Source organism: Channa argus, chromosome 6 (assembly GCF_033026475.1).
Source record: "Channa argus isolate prfri chromosome 6, Channa argus male v1.0, whole genome shotgun sequence".
Lineage (NCBI taxonomy): Eukaryota > Metazoa > Chordata > Actinopteri > Anabantiformes > Channidae > Channa > Channa argus.
Genome location: NC_090202.1, coordinates 11,905,698 through 11,929,265, shown reverse-complemented (window position 1 = coordinate 11,929,265; position 23,568 = coordinate 11,905,698). Strand labels below are relative to the sequence as shown.

Here is a 23,568-nt window from a genome sequence, read left to right as displayed (position 1 = left end):
GATTTTTATCTTCTACTGTATCGCGAAGGGGAGGAGGCGCTGAGAATGAGTTATTCTTGAGCCCGTTTGTCGTAAGGTGTATTAGCCAGTGCGTAAGGAAAAGCTCCGACGCAAACACATCGGCGACGACGCTGAGAGCATCAGAAAGCCTCAGTTCCTCAGCATTCGCGGCGAGCAGAGTCTTCTCCTGTGCTGAACATGAAAGTGCAGCAAGGGTGCAACTCGTCAGACATGGGGATCCCAGTGAAAACCGAAGAAGAATTGCGCAGAAATACCGTAATAACGCCCGAGGATGTGCTTGGACTGCAGAAGATCACAATGAGTAAGTAGGCTGCTGCTGTAATTGGCATTATGGAAATACAAGATAGAGCCTTTTAGAGGCTAGAGGAGATTAGTGTGACCCATGTGTGCTTGGTTCTGTTTTTAGTGTCTTTCCATACAGTGTAACCCTGCGTTCATGTTCGGCTTTTATTGGCTGTGTGAGGGAAGATACCATGGACAGCGACATAGACTTGCGTAAGGTTAATCACAGTTTGTGGACAAATGTGTCTTCCAAGCGCAGTTTAACTATTTAACTTTCTGTTACAGCTGTTAACAGTTCAGTATGAGTTTGTGAAAGAGTGATAAGATGACTGCGGGTCATTTCTGGTGAGTTTCTAAAATCCCACTAAGACAAACAGGCTCTGATCACTTACTCACCTCAAGATACCTGTGGCTCTGAGGTAACGGGTGGCCAGAGATGTGATCTGCTAATTAGCCTATAATCTGTCACAGACAGTAGTCGGCTGGAGCAAACACAAGAGAAGAATACCATCGGCCTGTTGCTTGACATCTTATGGAAAGAGGACGGGACTGCAGAAAGGTCATTCAACAGATGCTCCTGGTTTTAAAAAACTTTGTTAGCAGAACAGCATAGTCAGAGGATTGGAGCCTCACAAACTTTGAACTTTGCAAATCGATCTCACAAGTGCATAGAAACAAACACAGTCATCTGGGTTGTTTTTGCAGATACTGTAAACTTTGGTTTTTGTTGACATACTGGTATCAGACCATTCAGTTACTGTGTTGCTGTTCTGGAGGCAAATCCAGTCAGGGTAGCAAACAGTGTACATTTCCAATGCACTGTTGATTTACTACAGACACCTAAGTCTCTGGAAAACAGCTTGTACCAAGAAAGACACGAGACTTGTGTAATCTATGTATGTTACTCTAATGGTCAGCATTGGGGGTCTATTGTTTTAGTTGTTCTCTGCTCATAAAAAAATAGGAAAGGGAAGTGAATCACACCAAACAGAGAAAGACCAAAACAATCAAAAAGAGTCACACTGTCATTTAAAACCGATTTACGGCCTTTAACAGGCCTAAGATTTAAACCTGGACTGAAGCACTTTGTCAGTGTAAATGTGAACAGATGATTGTTGTCCAATGTTCTTACACCCATCTGCATAAGGTTACTATTAGATGTAACTATTAGATGCCACTTTAATTCATATGTAAACAATAAGGTTTCCCCATAGACCCCATTAGAACAAAAGGATTTCTGCTTTCACTCTGACATTGAGCACCAACTTTTTCTTATCCCCTCTGAGACCATCACATCTGTTTTCATTTGCTACCCCCTCAGTGGAAAAGCAATAGGGCTGCATCAGGGCGATAATACCTAAATCACTCGTGATGTTGCAGTAATCTCTGCTCTCTGCTGACATGTAATCTGGATTATGTCAGTACGGTTGTAACACAGCATTCTGCAATGATGAGATACACCTTCAGCTAATTAATGACCCTGGAGTTAAGGTGTAAGTGAGTTTGTTTATATTGTGGATTAGGATTAAAAATGTTCTATATTTATCATCTTTTCCAGTCATTCATTTATAATATTTGTAATATCTATAAAAAATAACGGTAGCAGGGAAATCATAACCTGACAGCAAGGAAATGTTGTCATTTGACCACAGCTTAATAATTTTGGGGTTTATGCTGAAACTGATGTTGATCTCATTCTTTGTTTCCTTCAAAAATGCCCCCACAAGGCCCAACAACAGCAGACCATAAAAAAACTGACCACAGAGATAAGCCTGCTGTACTGCCAAATTCAGACTATTATCATTCTGCTGCAAAAGAAAGAAAAGAGGGACGCAGAAAATCCCTCAAGCTGCTGCGTAAATGGCTTTTCCAGTGGTTCTTTTGGGAGGTAAATGCCACCATTTTGGGGCGGCCCAGTTCTGGTCTGTCACGGCGGTTCAGTGCTGATAAGCAAAGCACAGTGCCTCATTGTCACACAGGCAAAGAGTAGAAGTAATATAACCCATGCAGACGAGAAGCGCTGCTGTGATATGAAAAATGGGGCCTTATCAGTTCACTGTTTACATGATGGATGATTTATGTAGTGTATGCAGGCAGAAAAACAAAGAGAAATACAGCTGGTGCCAAAGAAAATGTAATAATAGTGATTTTTTTACCTTGTCATAACATGAATAACCATAATTACTGATGGACAGCAGTGTCATATAGAATGAGCCTATGTTTAGGTCAAATATTTGTTAGACTCAAATGCGTTTTGCTGAAATTGTTTATTTCTCAGTTGTACCCACTTCCTCTTCTCCACTATGTCTATTTGTGTTTTCACTTCCATGTAAGAGCAGTCAGAGCAACAGAGTGAAGCTTTCCCGTTGATAAAACGTAAAAATTATTTTGCCTCTTATTGAAAATGCTTTGCGGTCTTTTAGTTTGATGGCACCGGTTTTTAAATGTGAAACATGAGTTTTTAAAACAATCCTCACACTGCTGGGAATCACAGGAAAACAGAGACTGCATACATGTGAGTAGTATTAGCAATTTACTTTAAATGGTCATTAGTTACTCATAAAACATTACTCCCTAACTATTTTCTATTATTTAAGCTTCAAAACATCCACACCTGCACATGGACAGTGAGCAAGCCAGAAAATATCAGTGTTTATTTTATATATTTAGTATATTTTCATACAATTACCAAATTTGAAACTGTAATGCCATAATCATTAAAGCAAAAAAGATTTATTTATATAGTTTATTTATGCATGTCAAATAGATAACAATCACAAGGTAAACAGTAGAAATGCGCCACATTTTGTAAATTACTCTGTGTTAGGTTGCCCCAGGTCCTGATAGCCAGATGCAGCAAAAGCTGAGCCTTTGCTGGAGCTGTGTCATTGAACTGTCTCCATTCAGATAAATGAGAGCAGTGGTGTGAGAAATACTTGGATCCTTTACTTAAGTAAAAGTTTCATATATCACAGTGTATGTTGCAAGTACAAACAGTACATTCAAAATGTTAGTTAAGTAAAAGTACACATGTACTAACCTAGAAAATAATCTCTATGTACTCTTTATGCAGATTGGCTCATTTCACATCAGAAATTATATGTTAATCACTTTAATGCTGCAGCTGGTAAAAATTGACCTTATTTTAACAGCCTTATAAGCATTTTTAATGATCTTATGTTTTTAATCTAATAATTGTAAATTGAGTTTTTGTACATACTGCTGTGTAGCTTGTGCTTTTTTATTATAAGTATTATTATACAGTATTTTATTTTATTATCCTGAGTTTGAAAAGTAACTAGTAATTATATAGTTCTCAAATACATGTATTGAAGTAAAAGTACCATATTTGCCAAGTATTTGGTAACAAGGTTTGTAGAAATACCTAGAATTGTCCTTTGGTACATAAACGTTGGTTTCCATTAATGAATAAGAGCTCTACATTTGTTGAAGGATGACTCAAGTCAGGCTGAACCTAGCATGCAAAAGCATGCTGCAGATGGAGAAGATGATAATGTCCAACTACATGTACATCATGAAAGGGCTGCTGTTCTTGGATGAGGAGCACACTTTGCTTGTCAGAGGTGGTCAAGGCTTTGTACAAGAAGTATTTTTATGAAGCGTAACAAAGTGAGAGACAAGAGGGGAGTTTGAACCTTTGTGTTTCCAACATAAAGTGGGTGTGCTTTTGGGATTGTCAGCTTCAAAAGTTACAAAAATTATTGGACACTGCCCACCATACTCTGAGGTCAGAAGAATGTGAGGGGAAGGGGAAGTCAGATGTCTCTCAATAGTCTGACAATCACTTTGAAAGCTAAGAAGATGAAATTAAGTGTCTGTCCATTTAAGTGTCTGTTTTCACCCATGCCTGATTGACACCGCAGTCTGTTGTCACTGTTTTCTTATGTAATTATATGTTTCCTAAATATTATTTCCCATATTTCCTAAATAATATTATTAATTTAAATTGTTATAAATGTAAATCAAGTTTTATTCTTTTGGCTCCACTGAAACTAACATTCTGACTCTCAGTGCGAGTACACTTCAGCTTTACAGAACAGCAAAACATGAAATTTATTTTTTTAACATAAATACAGAACTGGAATAGTTATGTAATGGAATGAGAGAAGCTCTACCACACTAGATCAGCTGTTATACTCTGAACATTTTTGTCATTTGGGTTCATATCTGCCTGTAATTTCTCCTCATCTGGATGATTTACTCAGAACAGTGTGGTTCCTTTTACACTAATAGCTGATCAATTATTTAGCCTTTCTAAATCTCTGAGACAGAACAGTGCTTTATCTACGTCGTGCAGGAGTTCTACTCTGTGATGTCTCCCAACACAATGGATGCCGCTTTAATTAAAATTGATTGGTGCAACTGGTTCCTAATCTCCCATGCACAGCTGTCACAAGGTTACTGTTTCAGAGAGATTTGACACACAGAGAGACAGCTTGGCTCAGAAACACAGGACTCAGAGGAATAGTTGAAACAATTCACCTTTATTAAAAGGCAATGCACGTAACAGCAGGTTAGTGCAAAGTCAGCGGGCTTGTAGTGCAAAAACTGTTTCAATATATGCAGGAGATTAAAAACTGGAAGTCAAAAGAATTATGAAAAAGTTTGGAAAGCTTGATCTGGGACTGCATGACAGACAAGCTGGCAGCAATCAGGTGGAATTGTCAGGTTTAAATAATCAGAGACCTGATGTGGAAACTTGGAACAGGTATGTGAGACTACGGGGAAGGACAGGTGATTGGGAACAGACAGAAAGTCTGGTGGCTGGTGACAGGCAGAAAGCCAAAATTAACAGAACTGCTAACAGGCAGTAGTGCTCAGGCTTATAAATCAGGCTGTTGTTGCCAAGCTCTAAACCACCTCTGCTAAATATTACAAATTAGATTATGTTCAAGGTGCATTATGTGAGACTAATGTTGTATAGTACAGCATTGGTGTGTCAGCATTTGATAGGTTCATTCATCAGCATCAGTGCTTTAGTCTTTATTGGCTGGTGATGATATTTCTGGCTTTAAAAATGCTCATCATCTGACTAAAGCTTTGTATCAAAGTCGAACCCATTGGTTTACAAACAACTGTTTGCATTTTAGATTTTAATTAGCAAAATGTGAGGAAAAGCCTGTAGGAAGAAAATATGCCAAAATGTTAGTAACACTAAGAAGCAAATAATTCTGAGAACCTGGGGGTAACGAGTTTGTGGTCTTTGAAACATTTCTCTCAAGCCGACACAGGCTAAATTGGCTGTGGAGAGCATCAGGATACATTTCTCCATGGCTTTCTGCAACACCATCACACATCTTTCCATGAGTGCCACATTAAATACCAAACAATGGCACCCAACTATTTGGCTTGTGACCCTTTAAAACAGTGTCTGCTTATGGCTCATTTTTTCTGACATCATGTGTCTGTGGGCTGTGAGCAGACAAACTTTACAGTAACCTTTCCTTAAGAGGTAAGATTCACCAGCCACTGACAACAAATCAGCAATGATTTGAGGAATGTCTGAAAAATGCCACTATAGTTTTCATGTACTGTATCATTGCTAAAGTTTGTAAAGTCATTTCATCGTCCAAATATGTTTTTCTAAAAGCAGTTTAGTAGGTTAACTTGCATTGTTAACTTAGGTTTACTAGCAGGTTCAGACATATTCTAACAGTGGAAGCAGGTGAAGGGGAAAGAAGCTTTGCTCTGATCTAAGGTAAAAAGCTCTGTACTCACATTTATCAACGGATCAATAATTCATTGTTTGTATGGTTGGTTGGTTTTAGGTCATGCAGAATTTCAGGGGTCTTGTGAATTTATTTCCTTGACACAAAGGCAGGCTAGTGGTTCCCATGATATTAAAAATCTTTTTATCTAAATGTTCCTAAATGGGAATAAGGATAAATGCCAAAATGTTCAAGTGATTCTTTTACTATTCTGTATATTTGCAGAAATAATTTCTAAACCACTATCATAAACTGTAGTCCTCTAAAACAGAAGCTTTAGCAAGAAGCCACTTAGCTTAGCATAAAAACTGCAAACTGGAGGAAACTGCTAGCCTGGCTCAGTCCAAGGTAACAAAATCCACGGAGAAACATCTTTAAAAGTCATAAATTATGAAATAAACAATATCAAATGTGTTAAAAATGATATGGTCACATTTAGATAACACCTGAACAGCTGTTTCTCCCACTTAGACTTTTTAAACTAAAGGAAATAACCAGATGCTGGGTTTATTATAAGGACACAGATATGAGTGGTATTTTGCCCTCATCTAACTCTTTTTTTTTTTCTTTCCTTAAATAACCTTGTTCACTCTCATTCTTACCCAGGGAGGGTAAATCGCAGACTCTGTCCCCACTAAACCCTTTCACAGAAGAATATTATTTTTCTCTCAGTAATGTCGGCTGGACAAAGATAAGAGGAAAGAATCTCATCTGCATTCAGCTGCTCCAAATGCAACCTTTCCTTGAACCTCACCCTTTGCCAGTTTGCCTACAGGTGCTGTTAACCAAGAGACATGAAGAAGCCTGCCATACACAGGTGCACTGTACATCATGATATGAACATGTCTCTAGGTGCCTGAGGCTGTGGATAATTTGAATGAAAAGACAAGTAAACACGTTTGAATTGTTCTGCCTCTTGTTCTGGGATTAATTCAACACACACGCCTCAGCACTGATCGGTAAACCACAGAGTTAAGTGGAGACAGGGAGGCATTTGGAATCAGTCCATGTTGCTGAAAGTCAGTAACTCCGGCTAATCTTGGGGATTAAGGAGCTATAAGTGGCAGCTCGCTTGCTCTTTATGAATGTCACTTTGGTGTCAGACAGCCTCCGTGTATCTGAACACAAAGGACACAGCGTGACTCAAGACCTGGTGCTAATTTTACCCCCTTTAGAGGGTCTGCTGCCTTTTGAGGACTGTATAGAGTGAAGACTAATAGGAGTAACAGAAATCTGTGGTGGTCTTTGGTTCTATGATAAATGTGTGTGCGCACAAATAAAATCGATAGCACGGCCAATAATTTGGACATATGAGATGCACAGTAAGATGTGACAAATTAATGCAGAGTTGTAAATTCCTCCTCTCTGCAATAGTAAAATGAGCAGTGTGTAACTATGGCAGATCATCTGCACTGGGAGTTAATGAGGACAATAAAGTGTGTTGTTATCTATCAAGTCATGTTACTGTTGACACACATCCTCTTTGGATTCTGCAGTAAATCAGCACGATCATATTCCTCATGTGATTCAGGGCTGGGAAATGAGGCAGCAAGAGGTCCTGTACAGGAAAAGGCCTCCGGTATACCTTCATCACATGTCATTTTCCTACAACCGATGCCTTACCCCAGAGACTCTCCTTTGATCCGATGCCACACCTTGTTGTTGTGAAGCAGCCAGGTAGATGAGGGGAAGGAAAAAGATGGCCTAATCGAGCTGGCGCACCATCAGAAAAAGCGTTGCTAGGTGACGGTGTTGAGGGAAGTGAAGTGGAGCAATGTGTGTGTTTCGGGGAGGTTTAAACCTCAAGCCTTCGCATAGATACATCGTTACAGCAGTGGTAATTTTCTTCACTGTCTTTGGCTATTAAGAGAACAGTAGCCTAGGCAAAAGGCTCCTTTTTCCACAGAGCTGGTGTTACTTGTGTCAGCATTTAGAGTATCTTATTAAATTTTCCAAACTAGTCACTCCTGTAAATACGAAACTGCTGCTTGTGGCCAGTTAACCTTAGCATTAAGACTGAGATAAAATCCATCATTAATCTGTTCAGAAAAATTGTGATATTGTTTATGGAAACACACGCTTGAGTTTCTGTAGAGAAAAGTAATTTTTAGAGCTTTGAGCCTCTGGATAGTTAGATATTGTCAGATTTTTTTTTATTATTAGCATACAGTAGATTTAGACCAATTTTCAGTGATCATCACGTCCCCCAAAACACTGTGCAGCATAATTGACTAATTTCCAACAACTCTAACAACAAAAGACCACTGGTTGGTAGATTTGTCAAAAGCGAAATGTTTTCAGAAATCACCTTAAAATCTATCTTTGCTTTGACTAATAAGAATATTTGGCCAAAAATAAGAGAAGTAATAACGTTAAACATGTCCAATAGGAAGCTCAGGCATCTCCTAATGCTGTGAAACAAGCACTTGGTTATTCATAAAGAACACTGTGACAAACTGCAGCCTATAAAAGAGCCTACACTCATCAGATACTGCAGTAGAGATGTTTTACAGTTTCTTTCCTTAAATATGCACTCCCCTCATGCTCTGTTTCTCTCATTTTCTCTACCTCCACTCTCCATCTCTCAGCAACTGAAAATGACTCTCATCATTCATTTTGTTCATTTTATTTCCTCTGCTCTCCCCACAGCTCACACCTCATTTTGTTGCCACCAAATAGTGAGCATCTGAAAAGGGCAGATTTTTAATAGTACTCCTACAAATCTCTAAAAGGCACTACAGTCAGCCAGGATCAGTCAATCTGCTGCATGTCCAGGGGCTGTGAAATCGAAGTGTGTGTAACGAGTTTCATATGACTGTAGGTGTGACTTGGTTATGTGGGAATTCTTGCACTATGCTGTATGAAAGTAACTTAATTGGCTCTGCAATCAAATGAAATGGTCCATCTGTCTTTTTTAGCTGGTTTGGCAAGTACAGTAACCATCGCTGATTCACAAAATACATCTATAGGTCATCTGCCCACAATGCAAGTGGGCTCAGTGGCAGATACGCAAATCACATTGATTGGCAGCAGATTTTCAAACCGTTTTTCTTTCCTCTTATAATTGGGCTACATCCGTATTGGCCTTTGCATTTAGGGAAATAATCTAATATGGTGCATGATGCTTTTTCTGTAGATTGTTGTCCTTTATTTAATCCGTTATTTATTTAATTACAGGTAACAAAGCTTGCAGATACAGGTAAAGATAAATATTTTTGAATGTTTGAAAGTTGCTCTTTAGAAGAAACCCAACCCCAGACTAACTGTGGAATTACGCTGATATAGTCGTAGCAGATAAGCCACTCACATCAAATGACTTGGCACTAGAGGGTGCTGCATCAAACAGCAGCTGTCTAACCCTCTTACAGTTGTTTGGAAGGTGATATTAAGAGACTAGGCCAGAGCAGCTTTATACAGGAAATCTCTTGACCGGTCTTGTGATGCTCACCATGGAAACACTCTACTCGCAGTATGGTAACATGAAATCAACGAGAAGAGCCCTGTGGAGTCTGCAGTGCTTTTGCAGAAAGATTTGAGTGTTCACCCGCACATAAAAATACATGTAAATGCACTGTATAGTACACTGAATCTCTTTCAAATTGAAATTCGCTTCTAGTGTTATTATAGGTTTTTAGGTGATTCCCGATTTAAGATCATTTTAGAGGCACTAAATGACTACTGACTAATATTATGCCTGGCTTTATAAAAGTTAAGACATTGCTTTGCATCAGTGACCGTCCAAAGACAGAAAATCATTCTTAAACAAGGCAGGAAGATGGCATACATCAGGTTTACTCCTTAGTAATGCAGAAATGGAGGTAAAAATGTGTTCTGCTGTTTAAAAATGTTTGTCAAGTCCAAGCCTGTGGGCCTGTGACCTTATCCCTTTTGTCATTAAATATACATTCTCATTTAAATCATTTAATCAGTCAGAGCATTACTCAGAGTGACACAATGTAAGAGGAAGATGTCAAATGTTTTGACATCTCTGCAGTAGTATTAATTTCAGAAAGCTGCTGATTTTAGCTGATGCTGATTTAATTAAGACATTGGTGTCATCCTAGTGTTACTTGTACATTTACATTACCATTATTTAAAATGTATTCCACAAAAATCTAAATAAGGCTGCAACATTTTTAGACAGGATGTCAGGTATAAAAAGGTCTATAAATATCTTAGAACAGCTAGTTAAAGCCTATGTGGGCCATCTGCTCCGCAACCCTAGGAAACAGAGGAGGATGAAACAATGTGTGTGTGTGTGTGTGTGTGTCTGTTTGTGTGTGTGTGGGGGGGGGTGAACATACTCTATCTTTGATGAGGGCATCGATAGGAAAGAGCCTGTAATGTCCACCGGCAATAATAACTGTCCTTACCATAACTCTAATGATAAAGTAGGTGTGTGTGTGTCTTCAAACCAGTCAGTCCATGTGATGATAAAACACGATAAGCCTCTTACATCTAATTCTGTCCTGTTGGGCGGCCTGTGTCTCTCACAGTCTCATATGCACACGTGCACACAGGCACACACGCACACCCATACACACACATACCTACGCGGGTTTACACACATACAGACAAATTCACACCATGGACAAATCTGTCGCCCTTATCAGGATACTTGGGTTTGGCCTTTTGCTCACCAAAATAAACAATCCTGCTGTTGACTGTACATTTGATGTTGTCAGAGGAAAGTAATAATAAGTATGTGAGAAAAGAGACACGACTCTGGCACTGACTGTCTCAGCAACATTATAGTATCGCGGTGTGTTTGAACTTATGTTGTTATGCCTATGATTTGCATTATACAACACAGATTACTACTATAGTAAGTTATGCTTAATTAATTTATGGAGTTATTGAGAGTCAATATTGAAAAATGTAATCAATATATACCAATAATTCAACAATCCAACAAAAATGTATTTGTTTTATGGTTTTTTTTTCTATTGCTAAAAAGCATTGGTTAATACTGAAACCACTTTTTCATAACTCTTCACACAGTCTACATTACAGACATGCATCTCAGCTAAACAGTTCATCTCACCTTAACTCTTTCTCACCAACAAAACATATCACACATGTTTCAGAATGAGTTCATTCATCCACAACACTGGCAACAAGTCTCATTCAGGAAGCACTGTCACTCTCAACATACCAAACTACAAAATACTAACAACAGAGAGCATTACATAAAAGACATTTTATCTATAAAGTTTAAATGCTTTTTCAGATAAATCAGTGTTTTATTATAGATATAGAGCTTATTACTTCATTGCATGTGCTAAATTATTGTATATGATATTGTTTATTGTAACAAGAATGAATCATTAGCATTCCTATTATGGATTCCATTTATTGCATTTACAGTATTTCATGTAACACTCACACCCTCTCTTATGTATTTTGCCACATATTTTCCTCAGCATCACATCTTAAGTCTTCACCCAAAACAAAAAGGCAAAGCAAAGAATCTTTTAGAAAGTCTAATCCAACCCTGGCAGGCTTCAGGAGAAATATCTCCACACATTGCATTTATAGCATCAAGTAAGGACAACTGGTCATGTAGAGAGTGGTCCTAAACCTTCCACCTCTATTCAGAGAAAACCCTTCTATAGGGTTCAAAAGGCAAGAAAAAGACAGACATACTTTATTTTTGATTATTCTCTGTAGATTTCAATGTGAGAAAGGAGTTCATGAATTTTGTTTTCTGTTGTCATTGAATGCATTTTGCGTGTAAGCAATGAAAAGTGATGCACCAAAAGTTTGCTCCACATGGACTTTTGTTTTGCTGAGTGTTGACGTGACTTTAGTTTTGACCAATGCTTGTTAGCAATTGAAAAAAACTCAATAAACCAAAGAGAAATGTGAGTAGAAAAGCTATTTATGGAAAGGTAACAATAAATAAATAAAACCAGCTTTCCCACAGATGTGCAACTATCACTATAGTACAAATATATTGTGTAGAACATTGTTTGTGTAAGGAGCAAACCGACAGAAACCTGTTTAATGAGGTTCTTTGGGATAACAAAAATGTTCAGGCCTCCTGATCCTAAGGAGCAGGTCGACCCAACGATAAATAAGGGGAATTCCCTTCTTTGTTTACATTCTTGACACGTTTTCTTTTTGTAAGTGTGTGTGTGTTTGTCTCTGTGTGTGGTGTGTGTGCGTCTGTGTGTGATAGTTGCCAGACTCTACAGACTCCAATAAAATTAAGGCAGATTTTTTTTTTGGGCCGCTTTAAATAAAATAATAATAATTTTTGGTATGTATAGTATGTGCAAACTAACAAAAAATTTATTTTATTAAAATAAAAAATATTTATTGAAGTATGACTGAGTCTCAGTTAACTATAAATTAGACTGTGCTCTGGCCATGTTAAATTCTAGTCAGTGTAATGTTAGTATTGTGTATTCTTGCTCCTTTGTGTATGTATTTCTCTATGTATTTCTTTGAAAAGACCTGACTGTTCACACCATGTGACAATGGACTGATCTCTGAACTTTAAATAGTACAGACAAGATACTTCGTTCTTACTGTTGATGTTATTTCTTAGCACAGAGAAAGATCTGACAGGTAAAAATAGCTTCCTGGTCTTATTGTATGTTTTCAACATCCAAAAAAAAAAAGGTCATGAGAATGTATACGGCATTATTGTGAATTATATATATCCATTCACATGTGCCTATGACAACAAATTATACTGTCTCCTGGCAGAGAGCAACAGAGCTCTTTTTCATTTACTGGTTACTGCCAAAAATTAAACGTTTGCTTTAACAATGATCAGTAATCAACAGTAATAAGATGAAAAAATAAGAATTGGCCTTGAACGCATATAATTATAATCTTAAGGTTATTCTCTCTCTTTTTTCAGATTACCTTTGTTCTCCAGAAGAAAACATCCACATGATTGATTTCACCAGGTTCAAGATACGGGACATGGAAACGGGGACGGTCCTTTTTGAGATAACTAAACCTCCTACACCAGGTCAGGTCCAAACGTCAAAAAACTAGACACACAGGCAATATCAACTGTTATCTGCTCATAGTGTGCTTTAAAACAATATTAAACACTTCAAATGGTAATGCATGATGTCTTGCTCCTATGACTCTGCAGAGGATATTAGCGATAATTAAAAGGGTAGAAAGATTCCATTTTCTTCTTGCCAGATAAGCGTATCGTATCGTGTACCTACAGGGAGGTGTACTGAAAGCATTTATCTCACATTGTAAAATAAGGAATTGGAAAATTTTCTTCATTTCTATTCTTCATCTCCTCTGTAGCAGGAGACAAAAAGCATTGTGACCCCAACGCGGGCCGTTTTGTCCGATACCAGTTCACACCAGCTTTCCTGCAGTTGCGGCAGGTCGGAGCCACGTAAGTCAAAGTTCAGTGTGTTTGTGTTGAATTTGAAAAATCCAAGGCAGGGACTGCGAGAAATGAAAATGATCTCATCCTGATGCAACAGGGTCTATTTAACCTCGCTGTTTTGTGGGTTTTAGTGTGAGACAACAGGCGCATGATGATAAGTGTGAACACACAGAGCAGCACAGCTCTTGAGTCAGGCACCAAACAGCTATCAGTTCTCCTGAGTGGTGCTCATCATCAGACTCCCACTCCGTGACCAATCACACATTTCAGCCCAACCCAACATCTGAGTCATAATTTCTAAAGTTTTACCCCCTTTATTAATTTTAAATAATTGACCAAAGCATTATACTGTTAATCCAACACACTGCAGTACAACTCCACCACCTAATATGACCTCAATCATAAACACAGAGTAGAATCATCACCATTGTAGAATGGTGATGATTTTTATGCTGATAAAATTAGAATTCATAGCAGATATTAGATGGTACTTATGTACCAAATAAAGTGGGCAGTGAGTGTAAACATACTTAGTCCTCTTCTGCAATGATGACCATTACCAACATTTCTGGGCACGATGAAAGCAGCTGAGGTGTTGAGACAATCTGGATCCACCGTTGGCTTTTATGTTTCACTCAGTGGACTTTATTTCAACTATGTTGCTATGTAACATGTCAGCAATTAGTCCAGTGTTGTCATGTAAGTTAAGGTCAACGTTAGGAAAACATATTGAAAGAATTTTGTGAACTTGACCTGACATTTTATTCGCGTTCAGGTTAGCAAATGAATTTTCTCTCTGTCTCTCTGCAGAGTGGAGTTCACAGTGGGAGACACCGCCATCAGCAACTTCCGCATGATTGAGAGACACTACTTTCGTGATCAGCTACTCAAGAGCTTTGATTTTGAATTTGGCTTCTGCATGCCCAGCAGCAAGAACACATGCGAGCACATCTACGAGTTCCCTGCGCTGTCCGAGGAGCTCAGTGAGTGTCGCGTCATGCACACGCAGCACCAAAAACACATTTAACCACATGAGACAAGCCATCCACACAGATATATTTCATTCGCTCAGACGGGGTTTGATGTAAAAAAAAAAAAAATTCAATGTTGTGTGTTTGTTCTCATTCAGTGCGTGAGATGATCCTCCACCCTTACGAGACGCAGTCTGACAGTTTCTATTTTGTGGACAACAGACTGGTGATGCACAACAAGGCGGATTATTCCTACAGTGGGGGCCCATAGGATACCTCTACCCTTTACTCCTCCCTGTTATAGACATTTCCCATGATCCAGGTACCCAGCAGAACAAGAAACAGATAAACTGATGGACAAAGGACCGGCGCACAACACTTCCACGTGTTTCCAATCAGGTTGTTGACTGTCCAATCAATAGTTGTTCTCCCTTTGCCTCTTTGCAGGAACATTGGATTCTACCAGTTTTATCATCAGTTTGCATCAATGTGTGTGAATGTGTGTGTGGGCAGCAAACACATGCAGTGTCTGTACATACTGTTGACTTCAGTCTGTAGATGTTGGCTCCGCTTGATCATCAGGAAAACATGGATTCATTTACATTTTGAGTGGTGTGATGGCAAAGAGAAGGAGACAGTGAGTATTGTTTGACTTGAAACACATCGTGAGAAAAAGAGAGAAATGTTACCCTAAAAGAGTTTTAATAAAAATTGTTCCTTTCAGATGTATATTTATAGAGTTTGTATAGGAGCTTCATTACAATTTTACTTCTAAAGTTTCTTAAATTTGTAGTAGCACACATGAATGATTCAGTCCTCCTTCCAGGATTTGTCATTGTTCCGCTGGACTTGTACGTGTACTTGTCAGTTTGAATTTGTCATTTCTTTTTATGTTTCCATGTTCATAGTACAACTACGACAGGGGTATTTTTTAATTAAATAGCCATTTTGAAGTGTCAGTAAACCAACATTATCCAAAAGTCAAAGATTAAACACCAATTTTGATATCCAGTACATTCCCTGTAGTACTGAACACTGTGTATACTTTAATTCTGATGAATGTTTTAAGTATAAAATGAAAAAGTATGTAAAGTTTTGCCGATTGAAATTCCATCACTGCAATAAATATTGGATTGTTTTCAAAATGTTCATAAACACTGTTTTTTTTTCCACAAACGAAGAAGCATCACATTATTCATGCTCTAGTGGCACAGACAAAAGAATTTAAAAATTAACAATCAAAATTAACAGAAAGATAATTCAATGCATTTCAATGCTAAAAATGAAACAAATAAAAATGAAAAATATTGTATGAACCAAAGTTCAGGTGCACACATTGTTGTTATTTGCCAAATTTATTGCCAAAATTCAATGCAAATATTCTTACATTTTAAAGTTAAGCTCCTCTATGTAAAATTGCACGCACAAAAGAAAATTATGGTTGTCTGGGACTTAAGGTGAGCACAGACACGTGTTCCTGCCTTTAGCTGTCAGCAGCCTTCAAACTCTGCACATTCATCATAATTATTCAGCATTTCTCAAAAAAATACCTGTCTTTTACCAGTTTATGAAAATACTTACAACTAAGATCAAAACCTTTTTTATGAAGTAAGTTTTCAGTACTGTACTGAATTTTTCATGCAGTTTGTCAGCATATATAATGCAGTAGAAAATATAAACAGAATGTGAAATATATGACAGTTTATAAATTTGATATTCCTCATTCATGTCTGAAGGTCATAAAGTGTCTTTGCTGCCATCTTCTGTGACAACAGTCTTACTGCACTGTTGACATGGCAACAGTAGCAAACATACACGTATATACGTAAAATATACACTACACCGTTTTACAGGATTGTTTTATTACAAATATTTGTACATTATTTGGAACACATTCAATGAATTGTTGACCTTTTTGACACCTGGAGGCAGTGGAAACACATTTCGGCATCACCTCTTACTACCTATGAGACTGATTTGGCAACATTGTTAGTATAGTAAACAGTTGCACATATACACATACAGTTGATAGGAATATAATTGTTTATTTAGATGCCGATTTAAGATCAAATTTCACCCTTTTGGAATACATTTTCCACTATGTCTTCCAGCTGTAAACAGCGGTCTGCTGTGGCTGAAAAAACTGAGGGTGAACAGTAATTTCTTGGTGACATTGGATGCAAACAGTAAATAGTTTAATGACTAGTTTTTACAGTGAGACCGTTACACAGTGGCAAACAGAGGTTAATAATGTACATTAATTATTAATGTTCAGGGAAGGTGATCAACGGGGAGGTCTTTACATCAAGGAGATGGACGTGGTGCAGGAGGTCAGATACGCAGCCAGACTCTCCACCCCTGAATAAACCACAGGATGCAGTCCATTCAAACAGCCATTCTGCTCAAAATTCGGTCCACTGTCTGTGTCCTCATATTCATACTCTGTTTTACATCGACCAACAGTAGTCACGTCTGACATCTGACTGACAGGAGACGTAACCTGCAGACAGCTGGTCTGGATATGGGGGTCCTGCAGCGAAGAGGTAGTAGAAGGTGTTGTGGTGGTAACTTGCGAATCAGACACCAGGCTTTCCTCCCTTATCTCCTCCCACAAGTTACCTACAAATAGAAGAGGAAATTTCTGTTGGACTTTGTAAAGTACTACTAATATTTGTTGAGCAGTTTATATAAAAATGTTTTCCTTTCATTTTACTGGTGAATCCTAGGAGATTCAGAGTTTTAGGTGAGTAATACATGACTAATGTGAATTCAAAAATGTTTTTTACATTGATAATTTTGTTATTTATACCTTGACATACAGTATTATTCAGAAAGTGAGATGATGACATAAAGTGAGTATTTGCAAAGTTTGAATGAAATTTGGATGATTTGTCCTTAGAAACCATACGTGGTTGTTAGGTTTTCTCTGGCCTACCTTGCAGCTGCAGGTCAGTCAGACTCGGATTGAGTGCGTCGATATCATAACTGCCGTCTCCCTCCAACATCAAGTCCTGCATGCTCCTGAGGCCAACACTGTACTCGGCCTGCAGCGCAGCATTGTAAACAGGAGGCATCTTCCCAGCCACTAGTGAGCTCTGGCTTCCAGTGGCTGATGGAATGCCAGCTGCAGGCTGCTGTGCACAGGGGGAGTACAGGGCAAACGAGTTGCTGGGATGAGCAGAGGCAGAGGGAAGGTAGGTGGGCTGTTGAGGTTGAATATGGGCATATTGTGGCCTGCGAGTGGGTAGGCAGGGTGTTCGGAGCTGGGCCGAGGTGGTGGTGTAGATAGGGGCCACTCTGGATAAGAGAGCTGGGTTGGTGTAGGGTGGCAAAGACCTGAGCTTGTCCGATCTCTCTCCCAGTAGACGGTCAAGATCTTCTGCAAAAGAAATACATTTAAAATCAATTGTGACTCATTAACTACATGCACTACTGTACTAAATGTGCTAAAGTTTCTATCCGGCTTTGATAGTCAGATCAGATACACCACTGATCAAATGGTCAAATATCTGTACAGTGAATATCTGACTGCAATGAATTCATGGTAAAACTAATCTCGAAACATTTTCCAGTTCATTTGCTTATTATTATGTTCTTTTAATCATGCTCATGTTTTATTTTAAGACTCATAAAACCACCTGGCTTTGCCATGCTCCTGCGAACTGTGATGGGGTCTTTGCGACGCCACTTGTGCAGCTCCTCTTGCATCTTCTCCACCTTGGCTGGATTGAGAGCCCACAAACAGCCTTTACGGGAAGAGTTTCCATTTTTATTCTCCACCTTCTCAAAGCATTTGTTCAGTGAGAGGTTGTGACGCACAGAGTTCTTCCACCCATCCGGAGCTGTCTGAACACAGAAAGGTTATGGTTAACGCAGAAACGTATGTAAGAAAACAGTTTAAAGCAGCTGTTTTAAGGCTTTATTATGTCCTATCAGGCTACTCCATGTTGTTAAAACAACTCATGAGCCCGGTTGCTTAACTGGGATACTTACTTACTGGGATATCCTCAAAATATTTTTCATATGAGATGTCAGAAAAATTACTAAAAAGTTAAATGCATGATTTTGTCAGTTTTGTCCAACCAACGGCTTAAATAGTGCTGTCGAAAATTCACTGCAACCCATCTGAAGAAATCAGAATACCAGGCCACCCCCTGAAGGGAATATTTTAACGTACAGTATATTAATTTTGCCACCACCTGCTCAGGCAGTGAATGAAGTTTGCCTGCTATAGCAAGTGTTCAATGAACTCGACTGAACTTATGTGAAACATATCTGACAATATTTACAAAGTATTTATGCATCTCAGAAATCACAGCTTTTGCAAAATATGCCTGACTTTCTTCTGAGCATCACTTTCACATCTGTGTCGTGCATTTTCTGGCCCTGCAGCCTGTGTTTAATATTTGCAGGCAGCTGTTTGGAAAACGGCCATCTATAGGGTGCCTTCTTGAATATGAATGGCAGCAAGTCTTTGAGCTCTTTCCAGATATGAGTCTAAACTCATTTGATTTGTAGATACCAGGAATGTTTTAGAAAATATACAATATTTGTGGCAACCAAGGGTTCAAACAGGGGTCCCTGCAGCCAGCTCCTTTAATCCATTTGAAACCATGTGAGCATGAATTTCAAATGTGTTTCAATCTAACAAAAAATAAAAATAAGTACGGTTTTAATTATTACATTAGAGTTTCTGAATTATTCAACAGTGCCTACTACAGCCCATTATTCCCTTACACACACTCAAACACACACTGCCCCCTCATGCCAACACAAGTCACTGCCCAGCTAGTGCACAACCACCTTGCCACAGGTGTAGCACACTGCTGTTTGCAGTGTCATCAATCACTAAAGAGATATTATGGGAGCAATTAATGTGCAGCTCCTGCACACATTTGCTTTGATGATACGAATACTTACAACAGACAACTAGGCAAACATGACCCTTCAGCTACAAAGGGGAGAGTATCAATTAAACCAGAGAAACTACACACTGGCCTTTGCGCACGCATTGCTACACTTAAATCATTTTAACATCAGTAACATATTTCAGTATAATATCATTACATTATACTCAAGGCAGGGACGGAGACCTTGTAAAGCAACATATAAAGGTGAGGTTCCAAAAATAAAAAATCTAAGCAAAATGCTCAGATAGTGGGGGAAACTTGCAGCAGAGAAAAACTGAGTGGTGAGAAATTCTATCACAATGACTCTGCAAACGCAGCTTCTACTCCAGCCTTACTAACATCCACCTGTGATTATAAAGATCCGCCTCTACCAGCGACTAGCCAAACACAGGTAAAATAAATCTTGGCCACACAATGACAACACTATGTCAAGCTCAAGTTGAGATTAACATGTTTACAAAAGGATCACAAGATTCACTACAAAACATGTCATAGAGCCAAGATTATTTAGTTCTGTTAAAGTTGGTGTGTGTATTGTGTGGTACCTTGAAATATGGGAAGTGTTCAGTCATGAAGCTGTAGATCTCACTGACTGGCAGACTTCCTGTTTTACTGTTCTTCAGAGCCATGAAGATCAAGATGCTGCCATGAGATAAGAAACTATTAGATTTGTGGTTTTTTCATGTATTACATTTGTTTGACAAAAAGCAGCTACATTTTACATTAACTGTCCGTGTCCTCTGGCATTTCCAATGTTACCTGTAGGAGTAAATGGGCTTGGGGAAGAGTGACTGTGTGGTTCCCTCCTGGTGTGAATGAGTGGAGACACTCTGAACAGAGTATTTGGAGCTGGTGGACTGGTCATTATTAGGGTACAGCCCAGACGGGACCTGAGCAGAACAACATACAACAGACCATGATAATGATAATGATAATGAAAGACAGACATGTCATTTAAAGCCACTATTTGTGCAAAATCCATTAATCCTTCACTTTGGCTGAGTCATGTCTGATGATCCATAAATGACTGCTGGATTGATTGCTGTTGATTATTGTGATACCCTCACATTATGAATGTAGGCCTTTGTAATGGCAGCTGTTTTAATCGATACTTTTATATAATCCACATTTATCATTCAACCAACACACTCGCTCACTTGCTGCAGAGGACTTGATGAGTTGTAGGATGGATAGCTTGGAGATAGGAAACACGAGGGCTCCGCTGGGACAGCTGCTAGTTCTGGGTATGAACTCTGCAAATATTAAGATGGAAACTGTTCACAAAAAAACATCCTGACTGTATAATGTGTGTGCATTACTTTGAAACCTTTATAAATAGTAGTAGGCATGGATAAAATGACAAGTTTAGAAACCTGAACACTGCTGTTGTACTGGTCCCAGGATGATGGTGATGCCTCACTGCTGGAGCTGTATGAACAAGTGTCAGGGCTGCAAACCTCCTGCAGGCAACTGAAAGAAGAAGAGCACTGCTGGAGACAAGCTGCAGCCAGCACTGCTCCATCGCTGAACTGTCGCCGGTACGGGTGGAAACGGGGAGAATCAGAAGGCCCACATCCCGGTGCTGATTCTGATGAATTGAATGTTCCATCAGTGCTGTGCCTCCTGTGCACATGTGCAGTCCTCAAGTTGAAGGTGTTGGTCTCCTGCTCAGTGACGCAGACATCCCTGCCCTCTTTAGTCTGTGGCAGAGTGGATACTAGTTTTATTAAAAGTTTTTTCTCCTTTAATACTTCTGATTGAAGAAGTTCAACGTGTTGGATTAGGTTCAAAGACTAAGTTATCACAGTAACTGAACCACAGTTAAAGTTTCATCTTTTAATTTTCGTACAGTGCAAACTGCCGCTACATACACTTCAAAGCATAGTCACTTCAGGTTTTCTATTTCCAGTCTTACACTGAAGATTTAGTTTTAGGTTAAATCAGAAGAGCCTGAGGCATCTCAGTACCTGCGATTCTGCCATCTGCTGGTAGGAGGTCCCACAGGGCTGACAGGTGTGTAGTTTGGCCTGAGGGGTTGATGCTTGAGATTTGCTGTTGCTGGGGGTAAAATTGGGGGAGTCTGACACACTACACCAAAACCTGCACCTGTGAAGAGGTTTTAAAAAGTGAATTTGAAACAGGGGAAGAAAAAAGTCTACTTTGCTTCATTCACTTTTTATGTTTTAGCTTTTTTTGAAACATTTTCTAATTTTATTGAGAAGTTATTTTCAACCAGACAATATATTGTCTGTTTCAAGAGAAAACTTCTAATTTCAAGCTTTTGTCTTTTGGCTTGTCCAGTGTTTCTGTAAAAAATTGAATGAACATCCATTTTATAGTAAATGAAACATTTCACTCAAAGACAAAATGGCCCAATTCAATCAGAAGAACAATACAGTGAAAATACAATATATAGCATGTTTGTACTTAATTTGAGAGAATTTGGCATAATTTGATCAGGGATTTTTGCTGTGTACAGTATAGACCAGTATCTGTAATTACGTAAGAAATAAAGCTGTGATACAGCTACCTGTAGAGATTCCACCAATCTTTGGTACGTTGCTGAGACAAAATCACCAAAGACACATGAGCTGCTTTTCTCAGTCCATTCAGCATTATTATAAAACATGATTTGCAACAGAACATTTGTATGGTGAAACACAGAATATACAGAGCCAAAGTCAGGTGGAAGTTACCATACCATGCCAGGGTATGATTTTCAGGACTATGCTAAAGATCACTTCAAAAAAATATGAGACACCAGGAACTTTTACTTGAGTATAAAGCTGGTGATAGCTGGTGGAGGCAAAACAATTTAAAGTACTGTGGGGATGTAAGATGATTTTATATCCTTTACTTGTATTTAGAGTAGACATGGAAAATCTAAAACTGAATTATAAACTGAGTAACTGAGTATATATGTGGATGACACTTTCATCCACATATTCATATAATTAGAGAAAGAATAAAAGGGGGGAAGGGAATAAGGGACAGAGGAAGAAAGATTTGCTCTTTAAATTATAATTTTGATAAACTCACCTGTTGACACATGACAGGAATCAGAGCTTAAGCCAAAGTACTTTCCACTGATCCGTTGAGATCCTATCTACTGAGTCATTATTCTACTGTAAAACCACAAGATAAAGTATGTTTTCACACTATGAGTGCAGGCTTGTTAACACTTCATTTTCAGCACCAGTACATATAAGGACCAAAGTTTGACATGAGTGGACGTATGAGGGGACACAGGTTTATCTAGCAGAGTGTTAAGAAGTGTTATCTGATCTCAGCGGAGGTGAGAGACACGTGGCCCAGCTTCCAGTAAAAGTAACCTCAAACCCGTATATAAACCAAGCTCATTAAAACTGCCAACAAACCATGGCTTTTAGGTCACATAAAGCCAAATAATGCTGAGGCAGAGTAAGTGGAATCGACCTCTCCTGTGTGTGTATAAGTGATCAATCATAGCTCTCACTGTTAAGATCAAAGGAGGCTAAAGTGTTAAAGTGAAAGTTGGGAGATTGCCTTTTCACCACTGTGGCAACAAATCTTCTCATCTGCTTGACAGACAAGTCCTCTCATCTGCCTGACATCCGTTCAGCTTGAACGGATGCAATTGCATTAGAAGAAGTGGAAACTTCTGCAGTGGTGTCCATGTGTGTTTGTGTGTGTGGGTGTGTGTGTGTGTGTGTGTGTATGTGTGTGTGTTTCTCATCAATGACAAATGTTTTTTTTTATATTTTTAATCTCTATGAGACATGGATGTAGATGTTCAACGTGTACAGATTTAGTTAAAGCTCAATTTAGCATATTGAGCCTCAGCAGTTTTGCTGTACTTGCAAACCTTTCACATTACGCAGAGTAATTTGTTTCAGTTTTAATATTACTAATATCACTTAACAGAGCTGAGTGTGGAAGTGGTGAAATGTAACAAAGTATGTTCACTTAACAATTTGAAAGTACATGTACTCCATTACAGTTCAAATTAAATATTTTATTTTTACACAGATTTGTGCACTATAGTTACTACATACTTTATAGATAAATCTTTATAAGCTAAATATGTTATTTTATTTCTCATGCACTGTTTAACTATGCAGTAATATATTAATTAATATTTGCCCCATTGCTGCTTATATGTTATTGTATCAGTAACAATAAGTTCTTAATGCTGAATTTACGTCTTTTTTTATTGCAGGGTCTTTACGTGAAATGTGGTATTTTATTTACATGCATTACAAATTCAGTTTAAGTAAAGGAACTGCAATTCTCCCAGTACTGCCAGT

General features: G+C 38.5%; 2 protein-coding genes across 9 annotated transcripts in view; one reads left to right on the top strand and one right to left on the bottom strand.

Moving 5' to 3' along the window:
- Positions 1 to 82: 82 nt before the first annotated feature.
- Positions 83 to 15,509, top strand: unc119a1 (unc-119 lipid binding chaperone a1). Of its 3 annotated transcripts, XM_067506456.1 has the most exons (6): positions 187 to 322; positions 9,210 to 9,231; positions 12,904 to 13,017; positions 13,317 to 13,407; positions 14,212 to 14,384; positions 14,531 to 15,509. In XM_067506456.1, exons 3-6 carry the CDS (start codon positions 12,936 to 12,938, stop codon positions 14,641 to 14,643), a joined length of 459 nt encoding a protein of 152 aa, XP_067362557.1. In that variant the 5' UTR covers positions 187 to 322; positions 9,210 to 9,231; positions 12,904 to 12,935; the 3' UTR covers positions 14,644 to 15,509. The 3 variants fall into 3 exon arrangements, with proteins under 3 accessions (XP_067362556.1, XP_067362555.1, XP_067362557.1); XM_067506455.1 differs by lacking the exon at positions 9,210 to 9,231 and having other exon boundaries at positions 83 to 322; positions 14,531 to 15,508; XM_067506454.1 differs by lacking the exon at positions 9,210 to 9,231 and having other exon boundaries at positions 83 to 322; positions 13,314 to 13,407; positions 14,531 to 15,508.
- Positions 15,510 to 15,833: 324 nt separating this feature from the next.
- Positions 15,834 to 23,568, bottom strand: part of foxn1 (forkhead box N1) — an 18,234-nt gene continuing 10,499 nt past the window's right edge. For 4 of the 6 annotated variants that reach the window (XM_067507527.1, XM_067507528.1, XM_067507526.1 and 1 more), the window contains 8 exons: positions 21,250 to 21,388; positions 20,656 to 20,982; positions 20,440 to 20,535; positions 20,042 to 20,172; positions 19,828 to 19,924; positions 18,011 to 18,218; positions 17,308 to 17,751; positions 15,839 to 16,991 (listed from right to left, as the gene is read on the bottom strand). In XM_067507527.1, the coding sequence (XP_067363628.1) occupies positions 16,672 to 16,991; positions 17,308 to 17,751; positions 18,011 to 18,218; positions 19,828 to 19,924; positions 20,042 to 20,172; positions 20,440 to 20,535; positions 20,656 to 20,982; positions 21,250 to 21,388 (1,762 nt within the window). In that variant the 3' untranslated portion in view covers positions 15,839 to 16,671. Of the gene's footprint in view, positions 16,992 to 17,307; positions 17,752 to 18,010; positions 18,219 to 19,827; positions 19,925 to 20,041; positions 20,173 to 20,439; positions 20,536 to 20,655; positions 20,983 to 21,249; positions 21,389 to 23,568 lie in introns of all 6 variants that reach the window. The other 2 variants (XM_067507529.1, XM_067507530.1) reach the window with 2 other exon arrangements.

Excerpts from the sequence above, each read along its gene's own strand:
- unc119a1 (XM_067506454.1), top strand. The coding sequence starts at position 199 with ATGAAAGTGCAGCAAGGGTGCAACTCGTCAGACATGGGGATCCCAGTG. Across the intron at positions 323-12,903 it reads ACTGCAGAAGATCACAATGA|ATTACCTTTGTTCTCCAGAA; the intron begins GTAAGTAGGCTG and ends CTCTTTTTTCAG. Across the intron at positions 13,018-13,313 it reads AACTAAACCTCCTACACCAG|CAGGAGACAAAAAGCATTGT; the intron begins GTCAGGTCCAAA and ends TCTCCTCTGTAG.